Below are 25756 nucleotides of genomic sequence, written 5' to 3'. Positions count from 1 at the left end.
AAAGGCCTGGAGCTCAGACCTCCCTGCAGCCCTGTCTTGGCCCGCAGCCCTGGAATCAGCCTCTTCCACATCCAACACAGGTCACAGCTGCTGGCCCAGAGACTTAGAGGGAGGCAGTGAGGGCAGGACACTTCCCCCAGCTCTTTTATGGAATATGGCTTTTGATCCAAGATCGCACTATCTTTTCTAGGCTGGTGAAAACATGGAGACTGGTAAGTCCTGTTCCCCCTGGGGAAGGGTCTTATGAAAGATGGGGTGATGAGGGCTCTGAACAGGGTTCTCAGAGGACCCTGGGTGGGAGTAAGTAAGCCCAGAGACTAGTGAGAAAAATATTAGAAATCACATATGTATGAATGAATCATTCCCTGGCAGAACCTACAAAGTGAGAGAGGTCACATCCTGTTGGTGGAGTCTCACTTTCAGAGTCAGGTTTTAGAAAATGAAGCCCCGAAAGAAATACTATCTCAACATAGATCTGAGTGTCAGCAGTGAGTCAAAATGCTAATTTATGGAAATGATCCCTTTCTGGCAAGAGTACAGAGAGGATGGTTTTATAATATCTGAAGGAAAGAGTCAAACATAAAGTGTTGCTTTATGTTTATTTATTGTTGTAACATTTTGTTTTGAACATCAAACACTGCACCAAAAAATGAACCATTCATTTTAAGACAACCGTCTCTGCCATAACTAAGAGTATTGAACCGGTGTTACAATTAATTTCTGACAACTTAAAACTTATTAGTGAGGTTGCTAATAATCAAATACTTCATCAAAGACTGTAATCATTAAATTAAAAGAGCAAAGTTCCCCACTCCATTTCTCACTGAAACAAACCCTTCAAAAAGTCATTTCCACCTGGAGAGAGCACTTAAAGAAAAACTCCATCAAACTGAGAGTGCTGAGCTGGGTGAAACAGCGTCCCAGGGAGCCCAGGGTGACACCGGGCAAGGCAGACGGAGCTCCCTGCAGCATTCTCTTCTGGCCAACTTGCAGAACAAGAAAGCATGGACTTTCTACCTACTTTTTAAAGGCCTTGCCTGCACCTTCTTGGACACATCCTTAGGGCCATGCACATCCTGTGTGGTTTGCTGGCAGCTCTGAGGCCAGAACTCAAGTGAGTTTCTGAGAGCTACACGGATGTCTCTTAGCTCAACTGATGCAGCGCTTACACGGGCTGAGTGTGTGTGTGCTGACCCCCCAGCTGCAAAGCCCGGAGCACGGACATGGAGGCACATGGTAAAGTCAGGAGGGGGCACTGGAATGTGGGACACGGCATGGGGAGAACACCTTCCAGAGCCTGCTCTGCTTGCCCTCGTGCCTGGCGCCCAGAGCACAGGCTTCCTCTTCCGAGCTGGCTGCCGGGAGGGTCTGTGTACAAACACACTCACGGTCATCTCTCTTTCACAGAAAGAACAAACGTCATTTGTACCAAATGGCAATGAATTTTCAGCACAAACAATACTTTCATAACACTATAGTAATAGTAATCATCTACTTTCAGCAAGAGGAACTCCTTTAAATAAGGAAAACGATTCATGTTAATTAGCATATGTACCCACTGGATCAATGTGCAGAGACAAAATGACACAGGATAGTGCTTCTGGACATAGGGACAAAGGTTGGGGTCCCATGATTCGGGCTTAGGCAACCGGGGTCACCAGGCTGGGGAGAAGAGTTCATCAAGAACAAGAAAGAAGTGAGTGAGACCCTCCAGAGGACACCTAAAAGGGAGCAGGGTATGGAGAGTACCTCCCGTGATACAGAGGTCAGGAGCCCAGCGGCGACACTGGGGTGGAGCACAGGAAGTTCAGGTGCACTGGGGGCCCTGAGACAAGGTGCCTGCTAGGTCCCCTCGGGGCACTTCCCACCACTGCCCTGGAAGAAGCTTTTAGAAACTGATCCTCCCCTGACTCCCAGAAACGTGTGGGGTCTCTAGCACTCTTGACTGCAACAATCACCACTCCCAACTGCTGGCTTCTCAGGGGGCTGGGGGGCACCTGACAGCATGAGACGGGCCCCCGTGCACGGAGAGGAAGGCAGAGGGGAGGGGGAATGCTCCAAAGTGTGGGCCATAGCTGAAGCCTGGTTCTCCCCTCTCTCCCCACATTGAAGACCTAAGCCTGGTCATCTGTGGTCCTCTGGCAGCCTCCAACCTCTCTGCCCAGGTGGCCATCAACACCTGGCCTGGAATTCCTGGTTCTCAATACCCTGGAGGGCCTAGAGGCCACAGCCTGCCCCAGTGCTGTCTGCGGCTGCGTGCAGCTGGCCGATCATCAGGTAGGGACAATGAGTGGCAGGCAGGGGTCAGAGAAAGACTCTTCTAGGACTCAACTGCCCACCAGCATTTCCCTGGCTCCCCTGAAAGCACAATCTTGTGCTGTGGTTTAGCCGGCGGCTAGAACTGGCCCCTCGGACATCACGGTTACCCTGTAAGATCTGTTCCTGCCAACTACATCCAAGAAGGGCCTCCAGCAGTGCATAGTCAGAGAAGGCCACAGCCGAAGGGGCTGGGGCCAGCAACCCTGGGGGTCAGCGTCCCATTTTAGGGTGGCAGGGGAGGCCACAGAGAACCGTGCGCAGGGGGTGTGAACCTGCCGCTGGCCAGTGCAGCGCAGTTCCGTGGACAGCACCCTCCTGAAGGAAGGCCGGGTTTCCGAGAGAAATACTCTCAACTGCCCAGTGGAAAGAACACTTTACTCGGTGCACTGCTTTGGCCCATGCATGATTTCCTGTTCCATCCTTTTCAAGCACGCAATTCAAGGAGCACCCGGCACACAAGCTCCCCACGCTGTCCCTGCAGGCCCCGAGCCGCGGACCCCAACCAAGCTGCAGAGCTGGAAAGAAGAGGGATGTGGCGGCTTCCAATCCAGGAGCTGGCCCTGTTCCTGCCCCCACCAAGCTGGTGCCAGGGTGTCAGCGTGCGTCCAGTCCTCTGTCCAGCAGAAGTGTCAGTCCTCTTCCCTGTGGTGGGACGGGTGACCCAGCACCTCACGGAGCTGCTGTGCCTCAAGCCAGGTCGTACAGGTCCACTTTGGGGATGGGCTCCCGCCAGTAGCAGAAGGAGCTGAACTCAGGGCACGGGAAGGCAGAATTCTGCTCCTTGTTGAGCAGCGGGAAGACGTGCTCCACAAGCTCGCTCAGTCGGTGGTACCTAGGGGGGCCGGGGAGAGACCACGAGCTGTGTCTCTGCACACAGGCTGCGGGGACCAGAGCAGCGGGCCTTTCCCTGGCACAGCCTGGCCCCCTGCCCCCCGCCCGGGCTACAATGGCCTGCGAGCCTGCCGGGGGGAGACTCCAGGCAAAGGGGTCTCCAAAGGCAGGAGCCTCCCAGTCTGTCCACGCCGACTGGGAAAGGAGGATGCACTTACGATGATTTGTTTCCTTTCGTCCTTTCTTGGATTAATTCACCCTTGGGGTTCACGGTGAATATTCTGCAGTCTGGAACCCCAACCTGTGTATAAGCGTACACATCCTGAAACAGAAGGGACCAGGCAGCAGCCATTAGGTCACGAGCACTGCAAAATGCTTCTCGGGCCCCTGGTGAGCCAGAGGAATGACAGAGGTACGGGAAGCCCTGGAGTGTGCTCAGGCCCCCCTGCTCATCAGGGGTCAGTGGGCAGCACCTTTGGAGCTTCAGTGGCTCCTCTGGGAGAGCAAGTGGGGAGCACTGGTCAGGGGGGAGCACTTGGGCTCCTGGGTGAATGCTGGGACACCGCTTTGAACTGCTTAGAACACGCATTCTCAGAACTGTCTAAGAGCCAGGACAGAACCATCTGGAGAGACAGAGTTGGAGCAGTGGGAACAGAGGGCTCTTTCCTCATGCCAATATTCTGACCCACCCTCAAGGATTCCCCTGATTGCTACTGATACTTGGAATAAAGTGAAAAATGACTTAGCAGAACCCTAGTTTTGTCTATCAGGCTGCTGGTGCGCAGCCCCGTCAGAAGTGCCTTTCTGAGTCTCGCGCATGTCAGAATGTGTGAAGACACTTACATTTGGACGGTTTCCAAAGGCAGCATAGAAGGGCTGCTTGGACGGGACAAAAAGATTCTTGATATCATTCAGACACTCAATTTTGAACTTCTCTGGCTTCTTTTCTATCACTTCCCTAGGGGGGGAGGGGGGAATACAATCACCAAATTAAAAATAAAGGGTTTTCCCTGCTGCATGGTCCTGCAAACTTTTTTTTTTTTTTAAATTAGAATTGTGATTTTATTTTCACTTTCAAAAGAATGTTTGTCACTTGAAAAGTTCTGTTTCATCTACCTGGTTTGGTATGCCTCAAACTTTTTTTAAATTTAATTTTTATTACTGAAACACCATGGGGTACAGTTGTAGACTTACAAACTTTCGTGCTTGGGTTATACAATGATCAAGTACCCATCTCTCCACCAGTGCCCATTCTCTACCACCAATGTTCCCAGTAACCCTCCCACTCCCAACCCCATCCTCCCCCCACCCTGCCTCTGCGGCAGGGCATTCCCTTTTGCTCTCTCTTTCCTTTAGAGTATGTGATTCCTGCAAACATTTTAATACTCATAAGCACCCTAATTAAAAACAAACACAAAATGACTTCTTGCGAGCTGGCTGTATTTCTTTCTCCTTCTTGGCCAACCTGGTAACTAGAAAACTGTGAGTGACAGGATTTAGGGAAGGAGAAGAGTTACACATCGTGCTTTATTTTCACTATGTCTGACACAGGCCCGGTAAGGCGCTGAGAGACACAAACCCCTGATGAATCTGTACCTGCGCCCCATCCCAGTATCCACCACACATACCTGTGGAAGGCAGAAAACAGGCTGCTGGGCGACAGCATCAGGGGGCCTCGGGGCAGGATGGTGCCCTTGTCGTTGACCCAGTGAAGGTAGCCCCGTGTCATGTCGGCCATGCCGATGGCACGGGCAGAGCAGTACAGAAACTTGTAGCCATTTCTAAAAGAGAACACATCTTCTGTCCAGGTGCCTTCGTTTCATTTTGTTTTTTGGGCCACAACTGGTTTTGCTCAAGGATCCCTCCTGGCTCAGCACTCAGGGATTACTCCTGGTGGGCTCTGGGGGACCATATGTGATGCTGGGGATTGTGCAAGCACGAGAAGCAAGCACTCTGCCTGCTGTACGATTACTCTGGTCCCACTTAGAGTTTAAGTTCTGGAGATGGAACCTGGGGCATCACACGGGTGCTCTACTGCTGTGCCACACTCCAACACCGTGTGGCTGAAGGGAAAATGGGGCATTTTTCTTTGAAAAGATCCAAATATATTTTCTATCATTTTCTATAAAAAATTTTTTTGAATTTAACAGAAAAACTGAAATAGAACTCACCTTCCATGGAAAAATATCATGGGGAAACTGGGGGTTTACACAACTACAGATTATTCTAAATGTGGAAGTTTTGATATACTTTTAGGATAGAGTTCATAAAGTCATAGTAAAGAACATATTCCCCATCCCCACAATAAAAGGATCCTGAACCTCCTTTAAATTACCTCCTACAAAGGAAATATATTATAAAAAGGGTCTGAAGACTAGAGATTGTTCTGTAAAACTGGAGCAAAATTATACTTGGGGGGCCGGAGCGACAGCACAGTGGGGAGGATGTTTGCCTTGCACGCGGCCGACCTGGGTTCGATTCCTGGCATCCTATATGGTCCCCCAAGCACTACCAGGAGTGATTCCTGAGTGCAGAGTCAGGAGTAACCCCTGAGCATCATCGGGTGTGGCCCAAAAAGAAAAGAAAAAAATTATACTTGGGTAACTGACCATTTTCGTACAATGTCATTCTCAACTAATGCTTAATGAAATTCGGCAATTCACTTGGGCTTGTATGTTTCACAGCACTGTTTTCCATCAGGCATGCCATGTACTACCCATATAAAGAAACACAAACATGGCAATGCCAGGCACACAGTCTGCTTTCCTAACAGCGGCTGCACTTTTCTTTGTGTGAAGCTCCAAAGGGATGGGGAAGAGGATCTAGAAGGGCCAGGTCACACGCACAGGACAGCCAGATACCTACTCATTGATGGAATGGTAGAGCTTTGCGATTCCCTGATGAGTCCAGTCTTTACCCAGCTGGGGAAGAATCTGTCCCAGAGCATCAGACCTGAGGGGCAGAAATAGGAAAAGGCATCAGGAAATAAGCACATGAAGCCAAGTGTTTCCTATCTGGTTAAACACCAGCTGCCCAAAATGGAGGAGGGACAGGGAGGCTCTATGAAGCCATTTCACCAGGGCCTGTGCCACAGTGATGCGGTGGCAGGAGCCAGATGAGCATTCCAGAGAGAATTCAATCCCCATCACCCTGTTCCCCTCCCTACTCTCCACAGCTTTGTTTTCAAACATCAGAAGTTGGTGGTTAAGTAACTAGGTTTTTCCGAAAGTTATTTTTGACTTTATACTTGTAAAGCTGCACTCATCTACTCCATCCTTTTACGGATGGGAGTTTCTGAGAAAGACTCATTGGTGGCCAAGGCAAGTGTTCATGAGCTCCTGCTTACTTGGTAATTGTCCCATCGATGTCGGAAATGATGATCTTGTCATTCCAGTTCCACAGGTAAATGGTGCCAGCACAGCGGCAGGTACCTTGATACTGGGTTGTGATACTAAATACAACATCATTGGGTCCATCCTGCAGTTTCAGTTTTGCCTTTTGTAGTATGATAAAGAGGAAAAACACTTGAGGGAGAGGTTTGAAATTGAATGGCCCATCCCTGATGAATTATATGCACAATTAAAAGTCACACTTCCCAATAATATGCAGTAACTGAGATGCTGTTAACGATGTAACATGAAGTAAAAAGGCTCCGAAGCTGAAATCTAATATCTGAGTGAACGCACAGAGAATGGGAAGAATTATATAAACATAACTTAGACTAAAAGCAAAGCAAAGCAGCTGGAAACAGAGGGTGGCAGTGTGAGAAAATTCACACACTGGAAGCGTGTCCCAGGGCCCACGCAGCCCAGCGCAGTGCAGTCTTGGCCTTATCGGCCAGTGTCGGCCGGGCTCAGCTGTGCTGAGAAAGTCTTTGACCTGCGCCCCTTCACACAATCTCCCTGCTCCCCCTTCAAGACCAACTCACATGGATAAAGGGGGAAAACCAGGGAGTGGGCAATCAACAGGAAAGTGAGACAATGTCTGTTCTCTCGAGTGGATCCCCGAGATAGCCAGGGGCTGGGGCTGGGACAGCAGTGTAAGAGTCCTCAGGGACCAGGGGGATAAGACCCATTTCTTCAGTTCACTCCCGAAGACCGAGGCAGGAGGTCTGAGTGCCTGTGCTCAGGTGACCCCAGTGCTCCTGGGTGCGGACAATAGTCCGTGATGAGAAGACAAGGCCACACACAGCTGGGGAAGCACATGCACAGAGACTCACGATCTGCTCTGACGAGAGTCGCAGTGACTTCTTATAGGAGGTGGCACTGCTGTGACTCGGGGGCTCAGTGGGTGCAGGGTCCACTTTGATGGATTCTTCCAGTTCCTGTGAGCCGTCGTCACTTGATGAGTCATCCTCGGCTGGCCTATTCAACACAGAATCAGTGACTGAAGAGGCAGCAGCTTAGGTCCGATGAGAACCATCACCGAGGCTCAGCTCCAGGCTATACCTGCTCTGACAGGACACTCGCTTCCTCAGCTAAAGTCTGGCTATTTACGGTGCCCAGTAAAATAAGGACACTCTGCTCCTCTCAAGCTACTTTAACCCAGAAGAAATCCCACTCCCGTCTCTGATATCCTTCATAGTCTCTCCCCTGTGAGCCTGACAGCGGGGAAGTGAGAGCACAGGAACAGCACACAGTGGAGAGCAGGGAGAGCACACAGTGGGAAACAGAGCATAGGAACTGCACACATGTGTGTGCCTCGAGGGCCCTCTCCCCCTCCCCAAGGCCTCCGTTTGGGCACCTGAGAGGGCGTTTCTGGGATGGGAGCACAGTGCTCGGTAAGCCTTACTCCTATCTGCTGAAAACCAGTCTTAGAAAAGCAGATGTTATCAGCCACGACTGACGTGAAAGAATGCCTTACTGCCATGAATTTCCTTAGGTCTTCTTAGGTGAGAGTGACTTTCAACTAAGGATTAAAGTTGCTCAAGTCAACTTGAACTTGGAGCCACCTCGAGTAGCCGAAGTGGAAGGACATGCCTCACCTGCCACTGGCTGGCTCCTTCTCACTGGGCTGCAGCTCACTAGCTGGTGGCACTTCAGATTTCCCTTCCTTGGCCTCCGGCAGCTAGAACAAGATAATCATGGCAAAGCGCATAATTCCTTACTCTGCAGACATGCAGCAAATTCATCAGAAGCCCTCCTCAGAGTTTGATCTTTGACATCGTGGGAAAAGAAATAAACAGGTATGTATGTAGATTAAAACAAAACAAAACTTTTCAGGAAGAAAAACTGCTTTCTCTGGCTTGACAAGCAAGGAAGCTTGAGAGAAATCTTATGCTGCAATGCAGAAAACAGTTACAAGGAGCAACATTCTGAGGTGGGGATTTGGCACAAAGGCCCAGAGCTAACATTCTGCATGAAGGAATCAGTCCCTGCACTCCATGATCCCCAGGACCATGGGAATGGCCGCTCCCGGTCAAGACAAATAAATAGAAAGAGCACCCCTTCAAGTCTGGAAGTAGGGGACCCAGGGCCAACAGGGATTGGAGCAGGGAGGGACTGTGCCACTGCTGCACGAGGGCAGCAAGTCTGGGTTTCTATCTGGGAGGAGACACAGAAGGTGGAGAGAACAGACTTCCCAGTCAGATTCCAAATCAAACCCCAGCAATAGCCCTCACTGGTCAGGCGTCCTTGGTCAGGCACTTGACCAACATGTGCCTGTTGCTTAAAAAAAAATTAAAAACAATTGAATCACTGTGAGATACAGAGTTACAAAGTTGTTTGTGACTGGGTTTCAGTCATAATATAGACAGTGACTGTCTTCTTACCAGTGAAGTGAGAATTCACACATCTCTACTGTTAGGTGAAGGTAAAGGGCGAAGCGTGTTAGGAATCTACACAGTACCTGTAGTGCAGGAGTTATTAGAAAACGGTGACTGTTATACATGGGCATTAGAGACAACCAGACTGGCTAGGGGAAACGATTTTTTAAATTAATGAAATACTCAAGGGAAGGGAAATACTCAAGGTCCTCAAGGAAAAAGCACCTGCCTACATATGAGGCTCTGGGTCCAATCCCTGGCTCCACTAGGTTTGACCAACAAAACAGCAACAGTTGTATGCGTGTGGAGTGGGGCAGGGGGGCTTGCTTCTCCCATGGCAGTAATCATCCCTGTGCGTCTTACCTGTTTGGTCATGTTTTCTCTTTTACGCCAAAACCACCAGCGTCCAGATTTCTTTGGCATCTTATCTTTGACCCAGGACTCAACTGTGGCCTAGAAACAATCAGCGTGGATTAGTCTAGCAATCCGATGGTGAGCATCACTGGACTCCTTCCTACCATCAGCCCACAGGAGGGTGCTTGGCCACAGACAGTGAACAATGCTGGAGAGCCCTGACCTCTGAACACTGGCCAGTGTCCTTCTTTGCAGTGGAACCTGCTGGCCGTGCAGTGCAGGAACAACTCAGTTCAGCCATGTAGTGCAGGCTGTGGTCAATTTTCTGCCCTTAGAATTGTGATTCTCATGAGGACCAGCTAGAATGCTTAGCCATGGCTTCAACTGATGGAACCAATGTCAATACTTCCTCTCTTAAGAGAAAACAGTCTTTAATGCTTCTATATTCTCCTATTTAGATTTTTCCCTTTAAATTTTTGTTGCTTTTGGGTTTTTTTTTTTGGTTGGGGGGAGCACACCCTGCAATGCTCAGCAAGGCACATGCCCTATCTGCTCCTTCCCTTCCCCTTAAACTATTCTTAACTTACTTCATTCTTATTAAGTTTTGCATTTGTAGGATCTATTTCATGTAAATTGTAAAATATATTAGCACAGAATTATGGTATGAATTTAAAAAAATTATACTTGTAAGAAAGTGTAAAATCTTATCACGCCGAAGGTTGTATGTTCACGGGCTCACTGGACGGCACTGTTTCACCGCCTGCGTTTGGTGCTCTTGAGCCACTGTGTGTGGCCTGGATAGGAACGGCTGTTGGCCAAGGGCAGACGGAAGAAAAAACGGGGGCCAGGCCGGTCTATATCAATAGCAGTTTATTCCAATCCTCTTCACTCCTGTCTTTCTCTGCCTCCTTCTCTCCTGGGCCCCAGTCTTGGAAACCCTCTCCTTCTGGCTCTGACTCTGGATCTCTGGAGCCCGAGCTCTCTCACTTCTCACCCCTTTTCCGAGCTTACGTCTTAGTTTATATAGCAGTCACATAAGGCGGTGACATAAAGGTGGGTTGAATACTGACGAATCAACAAAGAGAGGTAAGACCACTCCTCCAGGAGATTAACTCAAGGATAAAATCTCATCTACAGAGATTACTTCAGATTACTAGGAGATGCACCCAAGGGTGGGATCCCAACAAGGGTGTGTTCTTCCTTCAGTTAGTAATCTACTTAAATAGTTGTAATAAATCTACTTCTAATATTTCTAGCAATGTCATTCTGTATGAGCACAGTAAGAGATATAAATTTAGTTTGGTTCTTCCTGAGAACATCTCACTATACATTTCGCAGTCCTCAGGCCAGGTTAATCTTACTAGCTCCAGTAGGGTCCTAGTCTCGTCGTTACTTACTTTTGGATTATGACAGCATTTGTCCATGATCATGCCCTCAACTTATAGTTGAGTATCGTGGCTCTTTGGCCTGGCCCATTTCGATGCCAGGGTAGCTCACTGCTTGCCCTGGGTCCATTCAGTCCCTCGTCAGGACCCTGCTTTTGGGGTGCTAGGAACTAAGGGCAACTGAGTCAAGAAATCAGATGCCCAGGAGTAAATATTATTCGGAGTCAATCAACTCCCAAGTTACAAAGCATAATATTAACTGTCTTCCTGTGTCCACACAGAAAGGACATTGCTTACAATACAAGTTCAGTGTTCTTTAGATGGGTGTGACCTGACAAACCTAAGCTACCTGAGGAAGGACAAAAGAGTGTTATCCTACAAGAAAGATCGCTTCTAATTTTTTAAATAATTTATCATTTACAATGATAATTTATAAGTATCATTTACAATGATTTACAATTTTGTAGAATTCCAGTTTACTTAGTTCTGTTTACCTATGTGTGTAGGTTCATCACCTCCAGCATTAAAAAAAAAGAGTGAGAGATCTAGCCCAATATGGATAAAGAAGAATTTAGGAAGGGGACACAAATGGTCAAAGTCTGGGGACGGTGCAGTAGTAGAACAGGTAGGGGGTTTGCCTTGCACGTAGCTGACCTGGATTCAATCTCTGGCATCTCATATGGTTCCCCAAGCACCACCAGGAGTAATTTCTGAGTGCAGAAGCAGGAGTAACCCTGTACACACTGAGTGCGACAACCGCACCCCCCCAAAAAATTCAAATGGCCAAAGCCATCAGAACTAAAGATTTTGTCGTCAAGACAAAAAAACTGATGATTTTGTCTTCAAGACAAGAACTGAGCTTACATGTGGGAGTTGAAGGGAATCGGTCTTTTTGGTGGTGGGTGTGGTGTTGGAATGATATATCATGAAAAATGAGTAACAATACTGCAAATCCCAGTACCTCAATAGAAACAGTTTAAAAAATCACCACCCCCCCAAAACTATATATGTGTGTAGAAGAAAAAAATGACAAAGATGAATAACCTAGCTTATTTTCAAGATTTTGTGCATGGTATCACTTGAGTGGGCACACAGAATTATTGAATTTTTAAAAATATTAAATTCATTTTATAATATTAAACTAAAACTTGAATAAAAACCAGTTAAGAAATATGTACATTTTTTTTTTTTAAAAACCTAATACACTGTAGATGAGTCAGAAGATCAACAAATGGTGGGTCACCTCACCTTTGGCAGACTTTTCTGGAATACTTGCAAGCTGAGGATCATGGGAGCAGCCAGAGCCCAGTTATAGTAACTGTGAGGAATAAAAATCATATAAAATCATAAGAGGAGAGAGCAAGAGATAAGACAGTAGTGGAAAGGGAGACACACACAAAAAGAGAAGTAGAAACAATAAAACCCCTTTATTCCTTTGTTATTTTCAGTAAAAGGATCATCAGCTCAATTTTTGTTACATAAAACACTTCTGCTTCAAGCAGATTTCTCTGAACAGAAGCAGAATACAAGTAACACTGCAGTGCTTCCTCTGAAAATAAAGGCTTGCCTTTCACTTCAAAATCATTAGCTTACTGTACAGCAAGAGAAACTCTCATTATTAAAAGCAGTACTTGGGAAAAAAACTCGCAAAAGTAAAGTACTTACCGGTTATAGATCCGAATCACAAGGTTAGGATTGTCTATAAGCCCAGGATTTTCTGCAAACTCATGGTAAGTAATAATATGTTCCATGAATTTTTCTGCAAATGATAATTAATTTGATTAGAGATTACACAAATTCCTATATTTTATCAAAATAATCCTGACATTTAGGCTGGAACGATAGCACAGCAGGTAGGGCATTCATTCGCCTTGCATGCAGCCAACATGGCCGACCCGAGTTCGATTCCTCTGCCCCTCTCGGAGAGCCCGGCAAGCTACCGAGAGTATCTTGCCCTCATTGTAAAGCCTGGCAAGTTACCCGTGACGTATCCGATATGCCAAACACAGTAACAACAAAGTCTCCAATGGAGACGTTACTGGGCCCGCTCGAGCAAATTGATGAACAATGGGAGGACAGTGACAATCCTTACATTTAAGGGACTATGAAACAAACTTAAAAAAAAATAAGACATACATCAAAAGTAAAGTATCAGATATACATATATATACTTTTAGTATATAAAGGAACAATTTTTTTCTATTCTTCCTTCTCATTCTCCATAGCTCATCCAGGTTCAAAATATAAAAGAAAGGGACATGCTAGCGATTTTTCAGAAAATAAGACTAGAGATGTGGTTGGAGAGGGGTAGCAACACACAGACTGGAACTAAAATTACATTTCCTTATCAAAGGAACAAACTGCTGGCAGACAACCTCCTAACAAGGCAGGGTCCCCAGTCTTACAGCTCCGGGCCCACACTACGCCGCTTAGAGAACTTGACAAGTGCTTGGGGAAACACACGTTGAGTACAGGGTCTTGAGTAATAAACTCCGAGTTCTTACAGAAAAAGTAGAGTCTGCATGTACTTCTGGAGTCTCTTCTTAAATCTGCAGACCCAGACCTCGAGTAATCTTTACTACTCTGACTTGCCCTCACAAGCAGTAAGCTTTTTTTTTACTTTTTTTTTAAATTCCGACTCCTCCAGGAACAATCTCTACCAGACTGTTATCTTTTACTGAAAGAATAAAAGGTAAAGGTAAAGGCCCTCCCGTTGATCGTCGATTTGCTCGAGCGGGCCCAGTAACGTCTCCATTGGAGACTTTGTTGTTACTGTGTCTGGCATATCGAATACTCTCGGTAGCTTGCCGGGCTCTCCGAGAGGGGCGGAGGAATCGAACTCGGGTCGGCCATGTTGGCCGCGTGTAAGGCGAACGCCCTACCCGCTGTGCTATCGTGCAAATTTTGTATTTTATATACATTGCATTTTTCCATTCCTTGTAGTCATTTTTTTTCCTAAGTGAGGACACAGGAGAATTAGAATATAACCTACTTAATTTTGTCCCTGTATAAAGACCCTGATCATCACAATTTCTTGCAGAAAATAAACAAGAAATAAGACAGGGATAAGAAAGAGGCATAATGAGCATCTTGTGATGCTAAAAGGAAAAATCAGGGATGAGGGAACCAGCCCATGCTGAGGGCAAGAAAAGGAAAAAAAAGATGCTGGTTATGAGGGGAAAAAAAAAAAAGCTTTCCCATAGTAGAAAATTATACCAGAACCAGCAGACCAACTGAGACATATTAGTGAGAGTTTCACTGAGAAGGGAAGGTGAAAAAGGCAGAGGAATTTGGGATACACACACACACACACACACACACATACACACACATACACACACACACAATGGTCTTAAACCCACACGAGGGCCTATGTGTTATGTAGTGACCCCTCCTCCCCCCTGGTTCTTGAGCAACTTGACTTTTGATTCTTCTAGGCTAATCATCAAATTCGAAACAGAGTAGCAGTTCCTTCTACTTTTCAGCCAATGTGATCAGGTACTCCAGGATAGGGAAGTTCGTATGCTTAACCTCTGCCCTCACAGCCAAGGCCCCGTGCTGTTGAGGAGGGCACCCTGACCCCAGTCTCACAAATATTTCAATGACTTTACAGACAGAAATGAACACTGTCCAAATCCAAATACGGGCCAGCAGGGCAGCCCAAGACTCAACCTTCTGCCAGGAAGTGAGAGCCTCCCGGCACCTAAATGAGGGGCCAGTGACCTGGAGCTGCTACTATACAAGGCTAGGAACACAGTGCCTGAGGGTCAGCAGGAGGTTTCAGCCAGGCCATGACAGGTGAGTGTAAGTTACCTTTAGAGATTTCTCCATTCTCACTGAGGCCCCCACAGAGGGAGAGGGTGACGTCCGGCAAGTCCATGGCAGAATCCGAGAGGCACTCGGTGCCACTGTCAGCTGCGGCACTGCCCACAGACTGTGGGGACTGGGAGCCAGAGAATGTGTCCGACTCAGGCCACTGCCTGGAGCCAGGGTCGGATTCACTGCAGGAAGGAGGTGGGAGAAAAGATTTGTCTTGTCATGACTTCTTGTATTCTCTGCTCTGGACTAGATATAGCTCAGCCACCTTGAAACAGAAACTTCATAGCAGACAATCTTTCTCAGTGTTTAAAACTGGATCATAAAGGACTTCTACACAAGCCAATAGCAAGAGTGAGAAATGAACTGTGAACACATTCATGTCATAAAAAAAAATCACAACACTGAGTTCACAATTACATAAACATTTCAACTATGGCCTTTATGACTTTAATTGGAGAAACGCATGGGGCTGGAAGGCAGGAAGGGGATTAGGATGTATGCCTTGCATGGGGCTGATGCCAATCTGATGCCCAGCCCCACATGGCCCCATTCCAGCACTGCAGGGGTAGTCTGGAGACTGCAGGGAGGGTCTGGAGCCCATAGCCCTTCACAACCTCAGCAATCAATTGTAGTCCCACCCATCTGATGGACAAGGAGCATCCTGAGGGGACCCTGGAGATCCTGAGAGCTTGCTTGGGAGTTATCCTCCAAGCCCCTGCAAAAGAAAACCCCAAACTAGGGTAATGAAGAAAAATGTGGTATTTGGAAATTACTAACTTCCTAAAAAAAAGCTACGATACTATATACATCGTGTAAAAAATAATTATAGTTCAAGGCTACATTATGCTTTAGAAACAAGACATTTCTTAATCCACCTGTTATATCACAGGAAGAAAGTAAAGAGAAGATTCTAAGGAGGAATCCCCAGGAAGAGCACTGCACTGAGAGATGAAGAGATGAAGCAGAAGTACTTCGAGCAGTGGTTGATGCACTAGTGTAAGGGGTGGACAAAAGATGAGGCTTGTCAGTGTTCTTGGTTTGAGTAGCTAAAGCATAGAAGGTCATCCTATTTTTTTGTAATGGATATAACTCTGCGACAAAAACAAAAAGTACAGGGTTTGGAAAAAAGTGCAGTGCATGCCTCGAGTGCAGCCAAGCCCGGTTCAACCCCTAGAACCACACAGTCCTCTTCAATCAGGTATGGCCCATTGGCTGGCAGAAAAGCAATGGACAGGCTCTGGGCCTCCTGAGCTCTTTTTGTGAGACCCCTCCAAAACCAAACAATACCACCCAACCCCTCCAAAAGGCACTGGAAGTCCCTCAATCCTCACACCGGATAAACAGCACTCTGTGAAACCAATCAAGCACACCAGAGGACGCTGGCCACCCCTCCTGGAGAGCAGGACGTGGGACTGGAACAGTTCAGTGGGGTGGCAATAGTTTCTGTTCAATTCTCTGTTCAATTAGAGAGGGGAACTTTCTAGGAGTCTTATTATTTTTCTTTTGAAAAGGGGACAGTAGACCAAAAGGTTCAGGACCTCTTTTTCTAGAATTTCAAATTACTTTATGAAAACAGCCAGTGTATTTAGTAATGTTTGTGACCAGTGTTTTTAGTAAAGTTGTGTTCTTAAGGGAAAGATTCAAATCAGAGCAGTAGGTGGCAGCAGAGTATAGCTGTGGCACACAGAAATGAGTTTCAGAACTGTACTTTGGATTTGCCAATAAAGATCAGGTTTTTTGGAATTTTTTCTTTTCATAGCAATGTACACTCCTGTACTCCAATATTGAGATTAATTGGACCAATAATATTCTCCTCATTAGAAATGATGAACAAGCCAAAGACAATGTAAAGAAGCAAAACTTTTCTTACATTGGTGTGGTGGGTAAATCTGATCCTTGGATAACCAGACCCCCCACCCCCTTTTTTTTGTTTTGGACCCATACCCACCTATGCTCAGGGATTCTCCTAGCAGGGTTTGAGGGACCATATGGGGTGCCAAGGATCCAACCTGGGTCTGCTGTGTGCAAAGCAAACACTCTACCAACTGTCCATTGTGTACAAAATTACTCTTACAAAATTAGCTCCAGCTCCGAATCAGACCCCTTGAGATGAAAATTTTTAAAGATCTACTCTTGGCAATTTTCAAATACAAGATATAGTATCATATACAACATAGGCCTTAAGCTTTATTAACAATTTATCCTAACAACCAATGCAACCTCTAACTACCTGGAGGATACACAGACTCTGCAGGGCACAATTCCACAACAGTGACACAATGCAGAGCTCAGCTGCATGCTCTGACACTGTTTGCTCCCCCTCAGCCTCACTGGGGGTAGCTTCCAGGTCCCAGAGTACTGTTGGGGACAGTACCTCAGAGTACTTTCCAATAAAACTTTAAAAACAATATCTGAAAACAAATTCTGACAAAAGTCTACAAGCATACTGCACAGGCATTAATAACTGCGGTAAGTGCTATAGGACATATCCTCTGATATCCCTTATGCAGATTTAACCAGTCTAGCTCTTTGAATGAGAATGAATAGTTTTCATAAAGACAGTGGCAAATTTAGTAGTTTCAAATCAATGAAGTCAAAAATGCGTAATTTTGGCATTTTTCAAAATAGTAAGTGATTATCCAGTTTAGTCAAAGGACACCATCTTCCTAGTCCTTTTATTTTTTTTTAAATCAGAGATGTTTTGCCAAAGAATTAGCTTGCATATTTCAGAGTTAATTTGTTATTCAATATACACGGAAGATATAACTACCTTTTAGGGAAATAGAGTGCTGCTACTTCAGGTTCCAGAGCCTTTAAGTCATCTAGATAAATATCATCAGGCCCCTGGTGTTGACTTCTTTTATGGACACCTGTTTTTACAAGATAAAAAAAAAAGACAAAAACTTAATTATTCCTTGTTTACAACTCATAGGAAAATAAAGGTTTGCAAAAAAAATAAAACAGATCATGATTCAAATCCAGATCCTCCATATTCCAGTAGGCGGGGGTCACACCCACCAACTGGCCCCCTGGCACCATGTAATCCCATCAACGGCCAAAACTCAGAGACTATAAAAACCTGCTCCCGGAACTGCACGGCGAATGCGGCCGCGCTACATCTTATTATGACATCTTATTATCTCATTCCTACTTTGGACAAACTGGCAGGCTACCGAATGTAGCCTGCCCACACGGCAGAATCTCGCAAACTCCCCGTGCCGTACCCAATATGCCACATACCAGTAACAATGATAGGTCTCATTCTCCTGAAGAGCCTTGAATATAACCTCAGGGCTAGGATGAAGGAGACGTTACTGGGGTCTGCTCGAGGCAATCGGTGAATAACAGGATGGTCGTGATTCGTGATGATTCAAACTGGGCTTTACTAATTACATTTTTTTCTTTTTCTTTGGGTTTTATTTTTAAAGGTGACAATGCTTTCACTTGTGTTCAGTTCATTATCCATGTCAAACAATGGGAAATTTAGCATTATACCAACACTGCAATTATTAATGCTGTTTGAATAGTATTGTGTGCTAAGGTGCTGCTGGGCATTCCCTTCTGACTGTAAAAGGACAAAGCCTGAATAAGGAATAAATCTAGCAGTTAATACCTTAACTGGTTTTACATTACCATCGCAAATAGTGGGGTATTAATGTGATACAATATTAAATACCCAATACCAATAAAGTCATCTTTAAGTGATAAAAAACATTTAACTCAAATCTAATCAAGCCTCTAAGTCAGCATTGCCCACTCTGGTGGACATCACTGTCCTGTGGTTAGCAAGCACTTGACCTCATGGGAGAGAGGAATGTGTCAAAAATATGTAAAACATGCACCAGATTTACAAGATACTATCTTCAAATTTAAGGAAACAGAGATTCCTATTTCTCAAAAAACCTATTAGATACACCCAGAAAGTGAGAGAGTATGCACGCCAACTAGCCTTGGTCAGTATCACAGAAATGGAAGCAAACAGACAGGAGAGGTAGTGTGGTTTGAGGTCTGCCGCCGTAGCTCTGGATGTATGGGGCTCTGGGTGCCACCTCACAAGAGCAGAGTCACCACAGTTGGAGGATCAAGTTTGGTGCAAGCACCCTGGCAATCAATTCTTTAAAAAAATATATTATTTCTGAGGGAGCCTGGAGGTCTATGCTGGTAGTAAACATATATAAAATCAGTTTTTAGTCTCTAACCTTTGTTATTAGGATTCTTTTAATTTATATCTGTGGGGGCACTACGCTTGGATGGAGCTTGGGGGGCCATGTAGTGCTGGAGATCAAACACAGAACTTCTTCATGCAAAGCATATATTCCAACCCTAGAACTACAGTGTGGTCCTGGTGGTTGCATTTTTTTTTTTAAATGAAGCAAGTCTATACATGGATGGACATGGAGAGTATCATGCTGAGTAAAATGTGTCAGAGAGAGAGAGGGAAAAAACACAATATGAAATTAATACCCAAGGTCAGTAGAAACAAGGGCCAGGAGGACTGGTCCATGGTTGGAAGCTTGTCACAAGTGGTGGGGGCAGAGGGCAGTTAGGATAGAGAAGGGACCACTACAAGGATAGTTGGAAATGATCACTCTGAACAAGAAGTAAGTGCTAAAAGTAGGTAAGCATGATAACCTTTCGGACCTATAGTGCAAACCATAATGCCAAAAGAGGTGGGTGGGAAGGGGAGAGGAAAGAGGAGAGAGAGGGCAGAGAGGAGGGGGGGGGAGAGAGAGAGAGAGAGACAGACAGACAGACAGACAGACAGACAGAGATGAGCAGAGAGAGAGTGGAGAGAAGGGACAGGAGGGGGGAGAGGGGACACAGAGAGAGAGAGAGCAAGAATGAGAGAGAGAGCAAGAACAAGAGAGAGAGTGAGAGAGAGCAGGAGAGACAGAGAGAGAAGAAAATTGCCTGTTGGGGTTCGGGGGAGGGAAACTGGGGACATTGGTGGTGGGAAATGTACACTGGTGAAGGGATGGGTGTTGGAATATTGTATGACTGAAACCCAATCACTAACAACTTTGTAACTGCGTATCTCATGATGATTCAATTAAAAAAATTTTTTTAAAAGGAAGCCAACTGACTATATATGACAATGAGTACCAGTAGGTAAAATTTTGTTTCCATAAATAGAAAGGCCATGGCACATGATCAGATAGCAAATGTGTAAGCCCTGAGCACTGCCAAGTGTGGCAAAAACATAAATTCTTCCTAATCCCATCAGCGGCCAAGACTCAGAGACTATAAAATCCAGATCCCGGAACCGCGCGGCCGCATTTGCGGCCGCGCAACATCTTATCAGATTCCTACTTTGGACAAACTCGCAGGCTATCGAATGTGGCCTGCCCACAGGGCAGAGTCTGGCAAACTCCCCGTGGCCTACCAAATATGCCAAATACCAGTAACAATGATGGGTCTCATTCTCCTAAAGAGCCGTGAATATAATCTCAGTGCTAGGATGAAAGAGACGTTACTGGGGCCTGCTCGAGGCAATCGACGATTAACAGGATGATGAAATGAAAAAAAAAAATGAAAAATCCAAAATAGTACACAAACACTGACAGTTGACAGAGTAAAAGCAGAGACATTTGCTCTCTGTGGGGACACCACACCACTGCACACAGGGTAGTGCATAGAGGACAAAGACCAAGAATAGCCACCACACGGTATATGAAAGAGACCCAAGGAACTTACTGTCTAAACTTAAACACGCAAAGGCATGAATGAGGCAGTTACCTTTCTTCTTGGATGGCGAGTCTACTTTAGCTGCTGGTTTTGAGTCCGAGGGTGCCTCCACAAGGGACGGGGCAGGCAAGTTGTCCACATCTAACATAGATGAAATCAGAGGTGGCTCCGGGGGGCATTCAAGCGGGTCTGCTGCAGGAGCCGCATCACTCATCTGCTTACACAGGGCTCTGGGTTTGGGTTTCACTATGGTACAGACGGTTTCTTCCATAAAACGATCTTCAACTTCACTAATGAGGTTGTCTTCAGGGGGAATTACCCGAAAATGGGTATTTTCCGATGGTGTAATTGTAGCTGTCCTAGGATGATGATCAGCAGGTTTCTCTCTTTTGCTGACCTAGAAAAAGGTTGAACAGTTTAAAAATCAAACTTTTCTTTTCTTTCTTTCCTTCTTTGGGGCCATACCCAGCAATGATCAGGGGTTATTCCTGGCTCTGCGCTCAAGAATTACTCTTGGCCATGCTCGGGGGATGACAAGGGGTGCCGGGTGCTGTGGGGAGGCCACATGCAAGGCAAATGCCCTACTTCTTGTACTATTGCTCCGGCTGTAAAAGTCAAATCTCTGGAGCTAGAGAGAGAGTCCAGCAGTTTAGGTCCTTGCCGGTCCAACCGGGTTGATCTCTAGCATTCCATATGGTTCCCTAAACTCCACCAGAAGTGATCCCTAAGCACAGAGCTATGAGTATGAATACCCTGCGGCCCAAAACCTCCCCCCAAGTAAATAAAAAAAAAACCCCAACTTGTAAAGCTGTTTATTATGTTCTATTTCTTAATCTGAATGCTGCTAAATGTAATCATTATTAACGCATCCATGAACTCATTAAATCTATTCTAAATGTAAAATATTTAAGAAGTGAAAAAAATTGTTATTTTGTTAAAAAAATTTGTTAGATGTTGCCTACTATGAAGAGTTAACACTGGAGAGGAATAAATAAGTATGACAATTTTCAGAAACTAAAAGGGAAAATACAAATGTTCAAATTATTTCTTCTTTCATTATGAGGTAGCAAAAAGTACATATATTGATTTATATCTTATATGTTTTATACACTGATTTATAATCAATATCCTGTTTCAAATTTCAGAGTGGAAATTTTAGTTACCAAAAGGAAAGCAGATTTTCCATATTAAAATATTAGAGAGGTTGGAGCGATAGCACAACGGGTAGGGCGTTTGCCTTGTACGTGGCTGACCCAGTTTCGATTCCCAGCATCCCATATGGTACCCTGAGCACTGCCAGGGGTAATTTCTGAGTGCAGAGCCAGGAGTGACCCCTGCACACTGCCGGTTGTGACCCAAAAAGCAAAAAAGAAAAAATATATATACATTTAGTAATTAGCAATCAACATTATTTATTGAATAGAATTGCACATAAAATATGCCGTAATTTAGTTGTAAACAGTGTAAAAAAGATTTAAGATGTTAGAGTTGGATTTATTCTATAACCACAAGAGGGCACTATCATTTATCTTCACAGGCGCTTGCTCAGCAACTGCCCACTTTATTCTTGATGACTGGGTCACACAGGGCAGAGCTGGGCACAGCCTCGCCTCCTGCATGCACTCATTGTGCTCCGTGAGCCGAGTGTTTTCCCGTCCAAAGCTGCTCACTGTTCACAGACATATCACAAGACAGTGACTCATGGTACCTTAGTGGACTCCGGGAAGCCTCCCCAAGTCCATTCCATGTGTGACTCTGATCTGAGCAGGCTCTCGCCGGGTTTCACTTCTAGCTCGGAATCGCTTTTAGGGCAGGGCACAGGGGAATAGGCACTGCAACACAGGACAGAGAAATGTCATGTTTTATATACTGATTTATAATCAATATCCTGTTTCAAATTCCAGAGTCAGAAACCAAAGTCTTGTTGAGCTAAACAGACTAAAAAACTGTCTTCTGGGGCTTAAGCAGTAATAGTACAGTGGGTAGGGCGCGCATTGCACATGGCTGATGGGTTCGATCCCCAACACTCCCTATGGTCCCCTGAGCACTACCAGGCTGAGCATGGCTAGGGGTGTGGCCCCCAAACAAAAACAAACAACCCCCCCAAATCCCCATCTTATACCTGAATAAATAATAATAATTAAAAAAACCCCGAAACTCTCTATTGAAGATTTACAGGATTCTCTCTAAATGAATTACAAACTTTATCCCATTTGATTCTCATAAGAAACAAGAGAATGTCAAGAAAAAAATGTGGGAAATTAGTCTAATACATGAAATTGGAACAAGCCTGTCAAAAGGTTTAGCAATATTACTACAATTACAATATTAACAATAAAATGAAAAATACAAAGGGCCAAATTCTAAGCTGATGTACACAAATCTACCCTGACCAACATAATACAAGAACCAAGTTTAATAATTACAGAAAGAAAAGGTCCACATACAGTTTAAAAGTACTCTTCAGTTTAGTTTAAAAGTACTATATGAAGACATGGGAAATATAATTTTTTCATAGAGATAAAGGTATCTCTATAGAGATATCAAAGAGATAGAGTAATTTTGAAATTACTCACCTGTCTAAAGAGGACCAGTCTCCATCAGATAAGGGGTAGTGATCCCCAGAATGGAACAGCAAAGGTTCCTTATATTCTTCTTCCTTTAAGGAAGCATTTGAAGATCCTCTGCAAAAGGAAAAAAAAAATAGAAATAATTTTAAAACATCTCCAAATTGACCAATGCCTAAATAATACAAATGAAGATGGTCAAATGATTAACAAATCCTTTACAAAGGAAAATATGAAAGAGAAGGGGAATTCAGTGAAGCCCCCCACCAAACACTACTGCAATCATGACTTAAAAGGGGTTAGAGGAAGAACGGAAAAGATAGGAGTGTAATAAGAAAATTTTAATTACCAATTCAAAGGCTAGAAAATGAAGGCTTTACATATATTCATTTAATCCTTACACATTTGAAATAGGACTATGCCCTTTTAGATATTAGGTAATCAAGGTCCAAGGAATTTCATATCTTGTTCAAAGTGAAAACGCTAGTGAATAGATGGGTTTGAAGTACATCGTCTTTTCACTTATACTCTCATGAGCACTGCAGAAACCTGAAGACTCTCAATTGATAAGAACCATGGCTCAAAGAAACTCTGGAAACTTGGAAATCCCAGAACTCCTTTCTTCGTCTGGGTCAAGCATTAGTGGACAATGTTCCCTTTACTTATCATCAACGTGAGGTGGAGGTGTGGGCAAGATGGTATGAGAATGCTCTAAAAATTCATACGTGGCCTGAGAACTGGTCCACAGAACTAAGCCTGCTAGAACAGGCACTTGGGTGGAGGTGGGGAGCGGCACTGAGACAATGGAAGAGGGAAGCAGGTATCTGTGGGTGCTATGATCCGTGCAGCTGTATGCATGAGTCTGCTATTAGAATCATGGTGCCTCAAATTAAAAAATAATCAAATTTATACATGGATCTTGGAATTATAGGAAGCTGAAATGTTAGTGAAGTCTTAATAAATTTACCCTTTGATTTTCTTGAATTTTCAGTTAATTAACTTACCAAATAACCTTGAAAATATCCCTCAGAAGCTCTGTGGGACTACTTCTTGTTCAGCTTTTGGAGATTACCTGGCAGTGCTCAGGCTTACTCTTGGCTCTGAGCTCAGGTTCACTCCTGGTGAGGCTCAGGGATGGAACCTGGGTGAGACATGTGCTTTGCATATGCCCTATCCATTGTACCCTAATTTTTCATCTTAGTTGGACATTTATCACTTGTCCTACTACTTCAGAGTTGATGTGAGATATTTGTGGTGTATTATGTTGAAAACTTTAAAAAAGTATGAAATAAAGTATAAAATAAAAAATCTGAAAAGTATAAAGAACTCTTATAAAAACCAGATAGAAGAATAACCACATCACTCATATATTCCATTAGCTGGGATTACGTATACAGGATGTATTAGAAGAAATTTTAATGCATTCTATTGGCAGTAACAGATTAATGAAAGTGCTAACTACTTGACTGAAGATCACTAACTATATAAAGTGTCTGTTGATCTCGACTTTAGCACACTATTAATCAGCGAATTTCAGTGTGCCTTGGCTATAGGACATGTTCTTAATGCTCCATTAAGATAACTCATAATGAACAAGCTGGAAACTTGCACTATTCTTCCGTGACAGTATCAGAAATAAATGGGAGGAAAGCCAGAAGCAGAGCTTCTCCGTGAAGCTTCATGTCATGGAGAACATAGAGAATTCTCTAGTGGCAGTTAGAGATCAGATGAAGTATGCAGCTTCTGGATGACAAAAATTACTGGTGAGAAATCTTAGCGTCCGCATATGATTTACCAGTAAGTCTGTTTCGGGGAATTAGAAATAGAGATCCCTTTCTGATGGTACAGGATTCGTTTTCCATTTCTTCTGGGCCCAGCTACCTACAGTATTTCCTTTGCCACCATGCTCTGTGTATCTGTGTTCAATTGTATACCACTGTGCAACCTGGAAAACCATCTCCTTCCGAAAGAACTTACGACTAGAATTAAATGTTTAAATAAATATGCCCATATATATCCACCCATCCTCTGGAATGACAACAAAGCTTTCAGACTATATTCCAGTTGAAAGTTCATCAGCAGGAGAGTAACTTAATACAGTTTACACAAAGCCTGTGTAGTTTCCAAAGAGTTTCTTCCAAATTGGCAGTAGTAATATGCTATAAAGAATAATTCTTTCATCTGCCTCATTCAAAGAGTCCTAATTAATTTTATTTATTATCAATGAAATTCTTTACAAGTAGACATTCTTTAGGACCAGGAAGATGCCTCAAGGGCAGAAGTTTATGCTTTGCATGCAGGAGCCCTAGTTTTTCTTTTTTCTTTTTTTGTTTTTTGGGTCACACCCGGTGATACACAGGGGTTACTCCTGGCTCATGAATTCCGGAATTACTCCTGGTGGTGCTCGGGGGACCATATGGGATGCTGGGAATCAAACCCGGGTCAGCCGTGAGCAAGGCAAACGCCTTACCCACTATGCTATCACTCCAGCCCCAAAGAGCCCTAGTTTTAATTCCAGTACCGTAGGGTTACTCAAGCACTGCTAAAGTGACCCCTGTGCATCATCAGATTTGACCCTCAAACCAAAACACATGTTACTCCTGTGTTTATGAGTTGGAAAATTACACATTAGTAAACAGCCATCTTACTGAAAGCAATCTACAAATTTAACCAATGACTATCAAAATACCAATGGCTTTTTCTTCATCATTTTTGAAGCTTGTGTGGAATGTGGTGTTGGGCTATACCAACTGTGGATAGTGCTTGGCTTTATGTTCAGGGATCATTCCTGCTCAGGAATTGAACCAGGGTTTTTCTCATGCAAGACAAACCCTGTACTATCTCTCTGCGCACCCTTCCTCCCCCCATGGATCTTCCAGGAAATGAAATTATTATAAAGTTTATATGGGAACACAGAAAACCCTGGAGAGCCAAAACAATTGTGAGAGAAAAGAAAAATGGAAATATTGTTTCACACTATATTACAAAGCAACTGGAATTGAACCACACAGGTCTGGAACAAAAACAGGCAC

The 25756-nt window shown here is 44.6% G+C and overlaps 1 protein-coding gene across 2 annotated transcripts in view; it reads right to left on the bottom strand.

Moving 5' to 3' along the window:
- Positions 1-585: 585 nt before the first annotated feature.
- Positions 586-25756, bottom strand: part of LPIN2 (lipin 2) — an 85208-nt gene continuing 60037 nt past the window's right edge. For both annotated transcript variants that reach the window (XM_056137947.1, XM_056137946.1), the window contains exons 5-20: positions 22734-22841; positions 21866-21989; positions 20209-20554; positions 17243-17342; positions 14467-14654; positions 12319-12412; positions 11902-11971; positions 9278-9367; positions 8135-8217; positions 7370-7514; positions 6497-6645; positions 6016-6102; positions 4779-4931; positions 3994-4108; positions 3369-3472; positions 586-3151 (exon numbers count right to left, since the gene is read on the bottom strand). In XM_056137947.1, the coding sequence (XP_055993922.1) occupies positions 3007-3151; positions 3369-3472; positions 3994-4108; positions 4779-4931; positions 6016-6102; positions 6497-6645; positions 7370-7514; positions 8135-8217; positions 9278-9367; positions 11902-11971; positions 12319-12412; positions 14467-14654; positions 17243-17342; positions 20209-20554; positions 21866-21989; positions 22734-22841 (2101 nt within the window). In that variant the 3' untranslated portion in view covers positions 586-3006. The remainder of the gene's footprint in view (positions 3152-3368; positions 3473-3993; positions 4109-4778; positions 4932-6015; positions 6103-6496; positions 6646-7369; positions 7515-8134; positions 8218-9277; positions 9368-11901; positions 11972-12318; positions 12413-14466; positions 14655-17242; positions 17343-20208; positions 20555-21865; positions 21990-22733; positions 22842-25756) is intronic.

Source organism: Sorex fumeus, unplaced genomic scaffold (assembly GCF_029834395.1).
Source record: "Sorex fumeus unplaced genomic scaffold, SorFum_2.1 ptg000128l, whole genome shotgun sequence".
Lineage (NCBI taxonomy): Eukaryota > Metazoa > Chordata > Mammalia > Eulipotyphla > Soricidae > Sorex > Sorex fumeus.
This window is presented reverse-complemented; position numbering and strand designations above follow the sequence as displayed.